Source organism: Ceratina calcarata, unplaced genomic scaffold, assembly GCF_001652005.2.
Source record: "Ceratina calcarata isolate Rehan_Ccalc_2016 unplaced genomic scaffold, ASM165200v1 scaffold46, whole genome shotgun sequence".
Lineage (NCBI taxonomy): Eukaryota > Metazoa > Arthropoda > Insecta > Hymenoptera > Apidae > Ceratina > Ceratina calcarata.
The window spans coordinates 130,585-144,946 of record NW_017170028.1 but is presented as its reverse complement, the minus strand read 5'-3'; the positions used below and the strand labels follow the sequence as shown (position 1 = coordinate 144,946).

The following is a 14,362-nucleotide window of genomic DNA, read 5'->3' as shown; positions in this document are numbered from 1 at the left end:
TAGGAAATGCGTTTTTCTAAGGTATATAAACTTTTGGGATTGACTGTATAGTCAATACATCCTTAAATCGACGACAATTAAAGAAGTGTTGCTGAATTATTTATGCCAGCTTGTATCGATTTAATTAAACCGTAACGAACCGAACAATTCCACTGGAATAATCGTGTCGTCATGCAATTCACCGCAAATCCTGTGTTCTCTGGCTAATTTTGGATGAAACGCTGTTCATTACACCAAAGATTTTTTTGTCCTCGTCTCGCGGTTTACTTTGCAACGGTTTATCTAACCACGCCTATTGTTTCGAAATCAGTTAGGTAAATGAAATTAGAATAATTGACACAATTTCCGTTCGGATGTCTCTCAGGCGACGAAATTCTAGTGTAGAGGACGTTGTCAAGAAGGGGTGAAATTGAAAACAACAGATTGAATTTTCAAAACCGAGAGGAGACGAAATGAAACGCGCCGCGGTTTTCCGCGCGCTGGCCAAGTTTTATTAAACGGAGGAGTGCTCGGTTGGTCAGTCGGTTTCGCGCGGATATTGCGAGCGCGCAACTTTTTCAGCGTCGCGACGGGCGACGTCGCGTCGATTGACGGCGTAGGGAGGGTCGGGGACGCGGTTTGATTTGCAGCAGCGCGTCTATTTTCGCGATCCCGGCACGAAATTAACTCGGACCTACCGGCGGACCAACGACACGTCTCTGTGGCTAACAACGGGAGAATCGAAACCCAATCGATGGCTAATTGCGAGAACAAGCAATATTCCATGAGACGAGCTCGGAATACTCGGAATGCCTTTTTGAAACTGTTAGATTTATCGTTCGATTTTTTTTTCAAGCTGAATTCTCGGATATGCTGGACGATTTGTCCCTGAATGTAACGAACCGTGCCACTAATAATGGAAGATATGCTGCAGAATTTAATGAAACGAAAAAAAAACGAGTCGCATTGGGCCGGCGGGTTTGACATCGACAGGGAATTCCGAAAAACGTTATCCTGCTCGAAAAATTCAATTTCCCCGGACGCATTGTACGCGGTTTCCCGTGGCTGGCTCCCTTTTGTCGCGACACGGTCGACGAGACTCTCCGGTTCGTCTGAAAATTCTATGGTCCACCGATTAAAGGTTAAACGTTCAATCCCGTGTGCCCCGGGCTCGTTTTTACTATCCACGTGGATTCCAGCCGGCGTCGTCGATATTTTTTCATCGCGATTGTATCACTTTTAACAGTCCACCTGGTGTCGTTCAGTTGGTGGTTTGAAACCAAAATTATGGTCGTTGTTCGAGAACGTCTGTTTTCTGGTAGATATAACTTGAAAGGAAAAAAATACGAAGAGAGAACGAACTCGGTGGAAGAGAGCCAGGTCAGAGAAGGAGAGAGAAACGTAGGGGGAAGAAGAGCGGAACGTGTCGCGAGCACGCGACTCGAATGCATATGGCGTATGACCAGAAGGCGACCGAAGAAAAATGCAGAATCGAACGGGAACTGAAACGACGCCGCTGAGAATTGAAGGAGGTTCCGTGTCGAGAGCGAACGAAGCGTAGGAAACCGAGGGAGAGGAGACAGTCGAATCGTGGCGGAGCAAGGAGAAGTAATAAGGGGTTAAAAGAGTGGCGAGGGGGAATGGAACGCGCGGGATGGCAACGGGGGCGGAACGCGTGTAGGTGTTGTATATACGTGCATATGTATATGTATGTATATCGTGGGGGAAGCTCGCGCCGGTGGTTGGAAACGGAAAGAGACGCGAGAGGACGAACTCTATCGATGGTACGCGAAGGAGAGAGAATCGGAGGACGAAGAGGGTAGGGTCGCGTCGGGCGGAGACGGCGGTAGCGAGGGAGGAAACTGGAAGCGAGAGAGAAGAGGGGTGGGACAGTGGTATACACGTTGGAACTTCCGAAGTTATTCGCAACAGGCAGCTTGCTAGTCTGCCTCGTGAAATTCCGCTATATACCACCGGCTTTTATGTTTCTCTCTTTTCTCTTTCTGTCTCCTCCGTGCTCCATCGCCACCTCCGTCTTCACCCTTCTTCTCCTTCAGCTTCCTCCGCTTCGTCGTCCCTGTTTTAATGGCCAGCGGCGGAACTTACTATCGTAGTCGGGCGACCGCCACCGTCTATAAATGCGCTCCGGGACGAGGAATGCGATCCTCGTTTTGCGAATTGCCCAACCAGCAGCGCTTCGCCTCGCGATCCGCGGCTCCGGCTTTAATTATTATGCAACGGGAACTCGAACTCGAGCACCGCCGCGCCGTTCACCTGAAAATCGTTTTAATTGCACTCACTTTATCTCTACAGTTTGTATTTTTTGTTTCACTCGTTATCGAGGAGGTTCGATAGATCTGTAAAGCAGATTAGAAACCATCGTTAGAGCCAAACAATAATTCGAGAAATCGAACCAGTTTCAGGCGTTCTCCAATCTGTTTTCCGCGCCGCGACTGTTCCCGGTGGGCCGTACGGTTTCAGTAATTAGGTAAACCACGCTTTGAACGGATCGTTTGCTTACGTGCTCCTCCTCGTTTACCCTGTTGAATTAATTCCCGCATTTGCGCACTCTTTGGCGGTCGCGGTTCATCGAGCCTGGTTAGCTCCAGACTTCTGGATGTGAGACCGGCAAGCACGTGCCGGACAGATAGGGACTCGGCGGACGAGCTAGTTGGATAATAGGCGAACACTAACGCGAACGATTGTTCGTTGCGGCAATACTTGAACAGACGTCTCGTGCTCCTCTCAACGCGTACGCGTACTGCTCCGCTGCTTTTCCACCGTTCTCCATCATCGAGTTTCCGGAAAACGTCTAGCGACGATTCAATTATCGAACAATGGCCAATGGCGCGACTTTCTCTCTCTCTCTCTCTTTCTCTTTATATATATATTTGTTGTCAGAGAGCGTTGTCCTCCGAACGACGTCGCGTGTCCATTCAACGCCAATACCGAACGAGAGATTTGATCGGTGAAGATCGAGACACGAGAGCATAAACACCCGTCGATAGACAGAGTATAGATCGTTTTCCAACGAATCGACAGGTACAAAACGACCCAACGTTTGAAAACCCAAACGTAACCGGATGAACGGATTTCCCGTTCGAATAAAATATTTTATTGAACGGCTTTGCCGACAGAACGAAAAAGATTCGCGGCAAATTCCACCCTCTGTTCTCGCACTCTGCCCTTTTGCCTCGTTGCCAATTACGCGACGTTGTCACCGTCAAAGCATTTAATTCGATGAAAAGACCTGCTTTGCGAACGTCGCCGCGGCTCTTTCTTCTCGCGTCGCCCGCTCTTTTCTCTCCGGAAACGCTTCGCATCGGCTTCCTAACGGACACTCGCCACGCGGCCCTTTCTTGCGACGTACCGCCTCCTGACGACGCAGGAGCGAGCGAGGAAGCGTTCGTGCTCGTTTACTTTACTCGCGCGTGTACACACGCGGCGAGGAGAGCCAGCCAGCGAGGAGAGGAGCAGCCGGTTCCCCTCGGTTGCAAAACTCGCGGCGGATCACGCGAGGTTAAAGAAGCGTAGCCACCCCACGGCTCCGAGCAACAAACAGGTTCTGCTCCTTTTTCGCGATCGCGAGTGCCGCGTTAACTCGCTGACAGATGGAAATGGATTCCAGCCGCGCGAGTACCGTTCTCCTTCTCGCCTTCCTACGAGCTTCTGCCGCTGTACCGTAGCTCCGTTCGTTTTTCTCTGCGCGAGTCATTGCCTATTTCAGCGGACGCCGCTCTCGCGCTCCAGCCCGCCGGATGATTTCGTCAGTTTTTCCCTGTTTCTGTTACCCCGGTCCGCTTGCAAAACGCAGTTTCAAAGTCAATTAAAAACTCGCGGCACTGTCCTCGCTCAGTGAATCAATACGACGGCTTGATATTCGGTCAGCTTTATCGATCGGAGGAAGAGTTTCCGAACGGGCGGTGTATGAAATCGAGGAGAAAGCCGCGGCGGCAAAGAGAAAACGACTATGAGCCAACCTTAGGCCAGTCGGCCATGTCTACGAACATCGACGAGGACGCAGGACAGCGTGTGTTTAGGGTCGATGACCCTTCCGCACGTTCGCGTTCGGTGCTTCGCGTTTTTACCTTTTCCTCTTCATCTTCTGTATCGTCCCTTTCCCTCCTCTCTCCTGTCCCTCTCCGTTTCCTCGTCACGTCTCCCCACAGCTACTCCTCGTTGCTTTACATTCCCCCACTGGTCGTGCCGCACTTCGCCCGTTCCTAGAGTGGCATCTTCGCGTCTCTCCTCGATCGGGGGTGAAAGGACTCTTCTCTTTATTTCTCTTTTCCTTCCTCGTGCACCCGCGTTATGATGCTTCGAGACAATGCACAATTGCCTCGTTTACCGATTCGAGGGACAAATTCATACGGCCGTACCACGCGTATATTATTATATACGATATAGACGTTTCCTTGAATGCCTATTGTCAGCACGCGCCTGTAAATATCAATGAAGCAAATCGTTCCGTTCAACAGCTCTTAATTTACGATCCTATAAATTATAAATGAAGTCCTGTCGTAGGTCACGACATCGTAAAAGAGGACCCGCTGTTAAGAATCGCAGCTGACAGTAATTAAGCGCGGTTTCGATCGGAGGTTGGAGGAAGTCGAAAGTGAAAGTGCGATCGGGCAAGGCGAGAAACACGTCGATGCGACGCAGTGACAAAGAACAGGAGTGGGGGGGGGGGGACGGGTTTGCGTGAAACAGCAGTTTCAGAGATCAATGAACGATTGTTTCCTAGGTTGCCTCCTCCCTCGCTTCGTGTTCTACAGATTGCTCTCTTTCGCGAACCACGGCGCGGCCCCCGGCTTCGGCACGCGCGTTCTTCTCCTTGTTGATTCTAATCGAGTGCGCTTTCGAGAGTACCGACTGGCTCTATTCTTTTCTTTCACGCCCCACCCCCCCCTCCCGTTTCACTCGTACATATTTGCATCCACCTTCGCGTTCAACGAGTGCTACTCAGTGGCCTTCTATTTTTAAAAATATCCTTTAGAGGAAGTAGCATTGCGAATTTTGTGTGACTTTTCCTTTCTTTCTGTTTCAGAGAGTTAGAGCGAGACCTGAGTTTATCCGAGGACAGTGAGGATGAAACGACCAAGGTAATTTTGCTCAATCCGATATTTAAATTTATATCGTGGTTTAATTATCGAATCAAGTTCTCGTTTATGACGAACTGAAGGAAGAGTTAATGATCGCCGCATCGTATAAAATTAATTGGTAATCGGTGCTCTTCTCTTTCACAGGAAACATCATCGCGAACGGCGAGGGGAAACAGAAGTCCCGATCTCACGCTCGAGTAAGTATCTATTTGTCGATACGCTCTGTCATATAATTTGATTATCGCTGTTTCAAAATTAATGCATTGACCGCTGTTCATAATTAATTGCTGATGTATTTTATAACTTCCTACGTACGTACCTATCATGTCCTCTCCATACTTCCAAAGAGTCAATTTGCTGTCAACATCTATACAATTCAATACTTAACTCATCGAATCTCGCACAGCCTTTCGTTTTTGTCACAAGTGCAAAGTTGTATTAGGTTGAACCATAAAACATGAAGTCCCGTTTTGTTTTCTGCAGTCTGTCGACACCGTTGATACCAGCGATGACGCCAGCTCCGCCGCCGCTGGCACCTATGTCGCCGATGGGTCTGTCGCCGGTGGGCCCACTGTCGCCCACGCGGCCCCTCAGCCCGGCCAGGCCAACGCCACCCCAGAGACCGCCGTCTCCGCCGAAGCAAATAAAGTCGGAACAGGTGTTGTCACCACCGCCAGTGAGTCCGTTGCCATCCAAAGGCTCCCCAAGTTCGACGATGAACCAAAGGCCGCCTAGCCCTCTTGAGCAGGCACCCCAAAGTTCCGATTCCGGTTCCGATTCCGGTTCCGATTCCGGTTCTGACTCGTGCACGGACAGTAGCGACGACTCCGAGGATGAAACGGGCACGCAACCGGCTAAAGGACCTTCGACTCCGCCCTCGATGTCACCAAAGAAAGAGAATCTTATCGAGGAACCGCCGCCCGCTATAGAGGAATCGAAACCGAGGTGGAATCTGAGTTCGTTCATCAACAAGGGAACGACTATACCACACGGAGAACCGAACGCGGAGAATAAACAAACGCAGGTAGGTGTTAGTGTCATTTTTTTACTGCGCCAGTTCTTTGACCTTTGCTTTGGATTTAACCCTTTGCTGTCCAGCGTGATTTGTAAAACAATTATATTCACAATGATCTTTTACTTAGAAGTAGGTATGGTAATTGATCGCTTACGCCTGAAGTTATTATTTAGATACTATTTAATAAGTTCATCACGTGCCCCATCAAATACGTTATCCGTTCTAAAGAAAAAGATAAATGTTCTTCTAATTGAATGAGTACTATGTACACGAGACGGTTGATCGATCGTATCAATCGCTACATATCGACGCAGAATTAACTTGGACAATAGGGGGGATTAATCGATTTTTCGTTAGTTTCTGAATTGTTCATAGCGTAAGAGAGGTACTTAATATTGGTGATGTTTAGTGGCTAACAGTTAAATCGTATTTGTAAACCGATCGCGAGCACTGCAGATTCTTTCGGAGGAAGCACGATCGACTCCGGGAAGTTTAAGCTACTGCGCTGGACTTCGCAGTACTTCATCGAAGTTTTCCGCGTGAGAGTCCGGTTCTGGACTTCGAGCGACTTGTTAACACTCTGACCCGCTTCCTAAGTCATACTAACATAGCTCCCTCCGCTTACGTTCAGACAGTTTGAATGAAAACGGGGGACTTTTTAATTGTATTGTAGGATTGCAACAAGCGAGTTGGTTCGCCGGCAACGACAACCGACGCGAGAACGCACAGGGACAAGGCAGCGCACGATTGGCAGCTAGATGAGGCCCTGAAGAGAACTCGTAACGCGACCATAATCGGGGTACTAGACAGCGACAGCGACCGTCCGTCAGACAATGACAAAAAGCAAACTACGGAGGGAACTCGTGTTCAGCCGGAAAAACCAAAGGTCATGGATGGTAAAAAAAAAGTCGGGCGACCCAGAAAGTCCACAAAGAGTCCGAAGGGTAGTCATCGGACGACGGATGAAAACTTGAAGAACGGTAAACCGCGCAGCAGAACAAGAGTGGGAAGTCCCATGAAGAAGAAGCTGCCGCTTTCGAAGCCGACGATCACGACTAGCGACGATGGTAGTGACGACCGGTCCCAGGGTGATTCCAGCGACTCGGACAGCGATCGACCTGCGATGATACCATCAGCTATAAATGAGAAGACGAGGTCCAGATTAAGCGGGTCCTCGAGCGAGGACGAGAGTCCTCCAAATAGAAAGAATAACAGCGCCTCTGAGGACGATACGGCTCGCTGGAGAAGAATGCCTCTCAAAAGGAGCAAATTGGCGGATTCGCCAAAGAAACAGGAGAAAAAGAAGAGTCCTGCGAAAGCGAAGCCGAGAAGATCGAGCACGCGAGTTACCAATGTCACTGGTGGGTCTGATTCTGATAGCGAGTCTGAAATGTCTGTGAGGAAGATCGCCAGGTGAGTTTTCACGTGTATCTAAAAATTATAAAAATGTCCACTAGAATTGCTTTTTATGCAAACAGGGTACCTCCAAGACCGAGGGCGCCTCCGGCCCGAACCACTTCACCGGAGAACTCGGATAGTGACAACAGTCCAGGTTCGAAGTTGCAGGAGGAGGACGTGGGTAACGTGCAGGACAAGAAGAAGAGCGATACCCTTCGGAAGGTGTTCTCGTCTTCGATGGGCGGCGGAAAGGGTGGCGGGAAGGGTGGGAAAGGGGGCAAAGGCGGTGGAAAGTGCGGCATCTACGTGGAAGAGTACACGACCTCGGCCAATACCCCTACCGGCGGGGAGAGTCCTTACAAGAGACCTTTGTCGCAAGCGTCTAACCTGATCCAGTCTCTGCCGCAGCAAACTTATGTCAACGGCGTGCTGTCTCTGATGTGCAAGATCGACTTGAACAGAATACAGCATGTAGCGCAGCTATCGAGAGGACAGGAGTTAAGGCAGCGTACGGAGCTACCGGACACGAGGCCGTTGTCGAGACAGGCCTCAATCCTCTCGGCTCAACCCCCTCGGCCGCCCACGCCTGAGGAAGGCGAAATTGTGGATACACCGCCGCCCCAACAGTTGAATTCGGACGCGAGAATTCACGGTGACACGTTACCCGGCGACAGTGACCTCAAGAGTCGCTCTGTGATCAAGTGCGAGCCTATATCGGACGCGAAAAGTAATATCGTTGTCGGAGGTGCTAGTGGAGGTGGTAGTGGTGGTGCTAGTGGCGTGGGTAACGCGCCCAAGAGGAAACGTAATCCAAGTTGTGGTTCTGTGTCCAGTTTGAGTACTTTGTATTCCCTGGAGACGAAAGCGAAGGGGTCGAGTGAGCACAGAGAGCGGAAGAAGAGAAAGAGAAAACACGTTAACGTCGAAACTGTCACGTCCAGGCCATCTTCCAGTCAGGTACGGAAACGGCCTGATAGATCTTATCGGTCAGATTACAGTTTTGTTAAACTGGAGGATATCTTTTGCGTGCAGCAGATAGATATACAACCGACTAACCACGAGCGGGAAGAAAAGCCGGATACTAGTTTGTTGCCGCCACCACCCCCGCCACAGCGTGTCTATTATTCCTACTTCAATCCTCAGAATGAAGTGTTGGAGGAACAGGATAGGTTGTGAGTCAATTTCCGCCAGCTTCCATCGTTTCCGGATAGATACCTTGACTCATAGTTACATTCCATGTTTGCGTTTAGGGACCAGAATCAGTACCTGACGGAAGCGAAACGGCTGAAGCACAGCGCCGACAAGGAGTGCGAGTTGACGGCGCAGGGTATGCTCTACCTAGAAGCCGTTCTGTGTTTCTTGCTTACTGGCAACGCCATGGAGTCGGACCCTGTTACGGAGAGGGCGTCGTTCACCATGTACAAGGATACTCTTAGCCTCATAAAGTGAGTACATCACTAATTAGCTGAGAACCGCGAGGAGTGAGCGCTTCCTAATTAAACTGATCTCCGATTTTACCCCTGCCTTAGATACATCTCCTCGAAATTCAAGAGTCAGCAGAACAATTCGCCCGAGAGCAGTATACATAACAAGCTGGCCATTCTTAGGTGAGTGCCGCGCTTCGAGCACTTTCCAACTTCCTGCCATCGCGCAACCAGCTAAAAAAATGTTGTGCTTCGCGTCTGTTTCAGTCTCTTTTGCCAGTCTCTCATATACTTGAAGCTGTTTAAGATGCGCAAACACGAGGTCAAAGAGAACCAAAAAATCCTTACGGAGTATTATCAAAAGGTGAGTATTCTCGGATATGACCGACGATCTTTACGTCTTAATAAAATTACCTTGAATTAATTATTAGTTTTCGTTGTGGCATCAGCCTGCTCAGGCAACAACGGTGCAGCCAGAAGGACAAGGTACGCCTTCCTTGTCACCGACGCCCTCACCAGCCGGTTCCGTGGGTTCCGTGGGCAGCCAGAGTTCGGGATATAGCAGCGGTGAGCTAGCGAATCGTGGCGCTGCCTCGGGTCAACCGCAACCGGCGCAATACATCAGCGTACCTCTCGGCGTTCACAACGCCATGGCCAAGCAAAATTATCAGTTCAGCTTGCTACTGAGTTGTCACGATCTGTGGGAGCAGGCGAACGCACTGGTGACGGATAAGCATAGAGGTGAGTGTTCCACATTTCATTACTAAGCGTTTAATATATTTAGTCGGCGAAGTTAGTAAGTAAACAACATTCGAATTACGCTTTATGTACGCTTGATTCAACAGAACGTTGTTCTCTTCTTTGTAGATTTTTTCATTGAGCTGGACGAGAAACTGGGACCCCTCACGTTGAAAAGCTCTTTGCGTGATCTGGTGCGCTATGTTCAGGCCGGTATAAAGAAGCTTCGAGATCTCTGACCACAGTGGCACAGCCCCAGACCGCCCACCCCTAACTACATTACTTCTCTCCCGCAAAATATGGCCACGTATCCAACGATGTACACATAAACGCGAACGATCGAGGACGATCGTTGTTTCCATTTTCATTCGGAGAACGTGCGATCAGCAATCGTATGGTAACTACAACATGATGTGATGAAAAATGCGTTGAACGAGGAGAGAAGTCGAGTGCATAATCAGCGAATGCTCCGGAGGGGTGCACGAATCGAGACGATAGTCTGGGGGAGTAAAAGCAACTGGAAAGATGATCGAGAACGATCGTTAGGGAAGTTCTGACAACGTTTCTCCGTTCAGAGGTTCTTCACGGAAATCCGTGCATTTAAAAAAAAATAATAAAAAAAAAAAATAAAAAACTCCTAGCACCAATTTCAAATAGTCAATTCAGAGATACTCCTCTCAAGAGGCGGGGACAGCTAGAGGAAGAGGGAGATGATCGGTGTGCAAAGAGGACTTCCTGCGTTACTTATTTTGCAAACGAGAATCGAATGCAAAGCAAAAAGAGTTCCGAAGAACGAAATCGAGGGGGACTGAAACGAAGGCGGGAATAGAGGTTGATAGAATAAAGAATCGAGGGAAGAATGCTTTGTCCCTATTTTTTCGGAGCAATCGGAATTTTGTATATTTGAACGAAGACGGTAAATCGAAGAAAGGGGAGAGGAAAGCGACGAAGAAGGAATAAGAAGTGCCACAAGAAGCGCCCGTGTGTTCTTGCTTTACGGTGCGCCGCAGCCGACGTTACCTGAAGAAGCATAAGTTTCGTTTCGGCGATTCGAGTGCGATGAATACACAAGGATATACATATATATGCATATAGTTTATTACCTATATAAATATATATATAAATAATTATAAATATATAAATATGAGTATATTTAATGAGACAAAGAGAATCAATGCGTCACGCGTGCTGGCGTTTCGTTGTTAGCAGAAAAAGATGATAAAAGTTAAGGCGGTCGCGTGATTCGCGAGGGTGTTTTTAGGTGACGAAATAAGTATAAAATGTGGGAATTTTTGCAAAATTGAGACGGGCGAGAAATTTTAGTGTGATGATGCATTTCTCTAAGGTGGAGATGCACCGCGAGCAACAAGATCAATGGTTGATCGAGAACCGATGCAACGCTACTATTATTGTAATACAATTGTCTGACGTCCGTGAACGGAGGACACGACTCTTTTTTGTAGATAGGTTACAAACGAGTAAAGAAAGAAAAGTAACATTAGATTAGATAATTAATACGCAACAAGGAAAAACGGAAAATATAAAACGGTAACAGAAAAAAACGAAACAACCAATACATATTATTTACATTACTTAGAATTAAACGGGGAATAACGTAGAGGTTCTAGTGATGAGAAGTAAATAAATAAAAAAGGAATATTCAGATAATTATACATAGTGCATACACCATTATAAATAGTGCGATTTATTAAAGGATGAAAGAATAATACAAAAAATGGAAAGAAAGAAAGAAGGCGAGGTCAGACACCAGACGAATAAAATAATAAATCATGTGACGCGTGTCTCTCGTTAGACGAAACTCAAGAAGAAAATGAGTAATAAAAAAAAGCGAAGAAAAAAAAATACATAAAAAGTCAAGCGTAACGGATAAAAGTAAGTTGCTCATCTGTATATTTTTGTAAATAGGTATTTGCGAGTGCCGCCGCCTTGAGGGCGACCTGTCGACCGTTTCAAATCGACGCGACAGGCCGGCCCGCCCCAATTTTTGCTACCACAAATCTTATCGAGAATCAAGAAATTTCTGGTATAGAGAAAGAAGAAAAAAATTATTAAAATACACGTACACAAGATATTATATATGTCCGCCGAATTTGTCCCGAATGGTTCTTTCCGAGAGACAGTCCAGATTTTCATTGTTTTTTTATAAGAAAACAAATTCGGTTCTTATCATTTCTCTTTTCATATCGTTTCAATCGCCCTTCATTCGTGCCTCTTTCAAATCGGGTTTATCTCTTTCCGTTACGATGTTTCACTCGTTATGCTTCCTTTAGTTTTCGCTCGATCCGTCGCCGACAGAATGAAGAGAGAAACTGTTGTGTCGCAGAATGAGCGCGCATTTTTAAGCGATTCTTCTCTATTTTCACAGTTTAGGAAAGATTGGCTTACATTTACAGTATACGAGGCCTGATTGTTAAGAAAAGTGAATTAAACAAATCGAAAGGAACGTGATTTTGTCTTTCTCGATAAAACGGCAAATTCGATTTGGTATTCGATTGTAACGAGATGGACATATGAATACAGAAAAGTGTTAGCAATGCGTTCACTGACTCGCGGGCAATCCAAAACGAATGGATCATTCGTAGGACCACGATCGTAGCGACCATATTTCTACACAAGTAGTCAAACATATCGAAATTGAATTGAATTAAATTCTGAAACGTCTGGAGTCTTTTCGTTAGAATTAAAATTAACGGTACCAAGAAATGCAGAGGAAAGTTGGACCAATTTATTAATTCATCGTATACGTTCAATGCGGCTCGCGATTTTCTTCGTTGCTAATGCTTTTCTCCAAGATAAATCAGCCAAAAGCGAAGTGAAAACGAGAGAGAACGCAAGAATAATAAAAGAGAAAGAAACACGTTGAAAGATCTACAACACAGACATCGGGCACGCGCGGTTGACGAGATTCAGGAAGGGTCATATAGAATTACTAAGCGAGGTCCAATGGTTCACGGGATACAATTTTATACCTCGTGTGCGCGCCTGCACACGCACTAAAGGATAAAAGAGACTAAAAAAAGAGAAGTCTATTAAAAAAAAAGAAAAGAGAAGTTTTGATATTTTCGAGACTCATATTTATAGCGGATACGTATATCAGGCCCTCCTGAATTTCGTCAGTCCCGGGAACATGAGTAATGTACAGTGAGGCCGATTACGTCTGATACAAAGTTAGAATTCATTCAATTGATGAATTATTTCCAATAATAATTTCCAATTATTTTTAAATTGTACGATAATACATGAAAGTTAAGTAATAATTTCAACAAGTTATACATAGATACATTAATTAATTTTAAAAGGCCCGATCTATTTAGAAACATTTCTCGTATATACTGTTTTTCTAAAAACACGTTCATGAGTTTGTATCAGACGTAAAACATAACGACTCGTGCAATTTGGCTGTTGCAATGAAATCGAACGTGTCTGCACTTTTATCGAGAAATAATTCTTAATTGAATGCAAGAATGGTGTTCTCTGCGTGTACGACGTTCGTCGATGGGCATCAATAGTTAGCTCACGATTCTGTCTTTAATTTTTCTTATCATAGATATATTCTTTGTGATCTTTTCTCCTCGCTTCTTGTTATTTTATGATTAGAATATTTCTTTTTTTTATTCTGTAAACGATAAACATTATCAGCGGTCCTCGCAAAGGAGGGAAATTCGTTTCGAGCAAGTTTTTACGTTCCTATCGACCCGCGAAGAGACAAACGAGCGAATGGTGCTGCCGTTCTGATAACCGCAACGATAAAACATTTTAATTTTGTGCTTTGTCGTTTTCTTTTCCTTCCCTTCTCTAGTTTTGCTTTTTTTCTCCTTTTTACTATACATTTCTTTTTTTTATAGCGATCGACAACGATCAATTTACACCAGGTCGCGCGTGAGTCGTTTGCCACGTTTTAAAGAAAATGTTTGTCGTCACTAATATACATATGACAAATGATTATATATTGTCATTACTATTTAGACATTTATTATTATTATTATTATTATTATTATTATTATTATTATATTATTATATTATATTATATTATATTATTATTGATTTATTGGTACTACGATCGTTATTATTTTTCGAGGTATTTATAGGAATGAATGAGGGTTGACAGACGAGACGAGTGTGCGAATGCGTGAGTACGAAAGGGACGGAGAGACTGGAAGGACGATGGGAAAAGTTGGAATAGAGACGGATTTAATAATAACGCACGTCGCAACGATAAATTGTACATTATGTACAGCAGAAGCAGCAGCAGCAGCAGCAGCAAACAGTTTCCAAGATTCGGATGAAGACATGTCGAGCGTATATATGTATACATAATCTATATATATGTATGATACATTATAATCCCGAAGAATTCAGTTTAATTAACTGTTTTAATTTTTGTCTTCTTTTCCCGCTACGCCGTGAATTGTAATATATTTATATTGCCACGTACAGACGTGGAAAATACAGACACACACACACATACACACACCAGGAACACGTGCATACACCTCTCACTTGCAGCATATTATATTTAAACATAGAAATATGCAATCATAATTATATTATTATATTAAAATAGTATTATGCGATCATTATTTTACTATACTCTCGTATACGGTCGTATCGCGTGTAGTATCTAATGCCAATCCGGAAGAACGCGTTGCTCCGACTCCGTGAAGAACTCTTCGGCTCTCCAGACA

General features: G+C 45.8%; 1 protein-coding gene across 9 annotated transcripts in view; it reads left to right on the top strand.

Moving 5' to 3' along the window:
• lilli (AF4/FMR2 family member lilliputian) overlaps positions 1-14,045 on the top strand; it is a 128,419-nt gene extending 114,374 nt beyond the window's left edge. For 3 of the 9 annotated variants that reach the window (XM_026815502.1, XM_026815501.1, XM_026815506.1), the window contains 11 exons: positions 5,027-5,081; positions 5,226-5,278; positions 5,565-6,105; positions 6,770-7,509; positions 7,554-8,451; positions 8,527-8,666; positions 8,745-8,939; positions 9,024-9,101; positions 9,186-9,282; positions 9,350-9,659; positions 9,786-14,045. In XM_026815502.1, the coding sequence (XP_026671303.1) occupies positions 5,027-5,081; positions 5,226-5,278; positions 5,565-6,105; positions 6,770-7,509; positions 7,554-8,451; positions 8,527-8,666; positions 8,745-8,939; positions 9,024-9,101; positions 9,186-9,282; positions 9,350-9,659; positions 9,786-9,895 (3,217 nt within the window). In that variant the 3' untranslated portion in view covers positions 9,896-14,045. The remainder of the gene's footprint in view (positions 1-5,026; positions 5,082-5,225; positions 5,279-5,564; positions 6,106-6,769; positions 7,510-7,553; positions 8,452-8,526; positions 8,667-8,744; positions 8,940-9,023; positions 9,102-9,185; positions 9,283-9,349; positions 9,660-9,785) is intronic. The other 6 variants (XM_026815504.1, XM_026815503.1, XM_026815505.1 and 3 more) reach the window with 6 other exon arrangements.
• Positions 14,046-14,362: the final 317 nt, after the last annotated feature.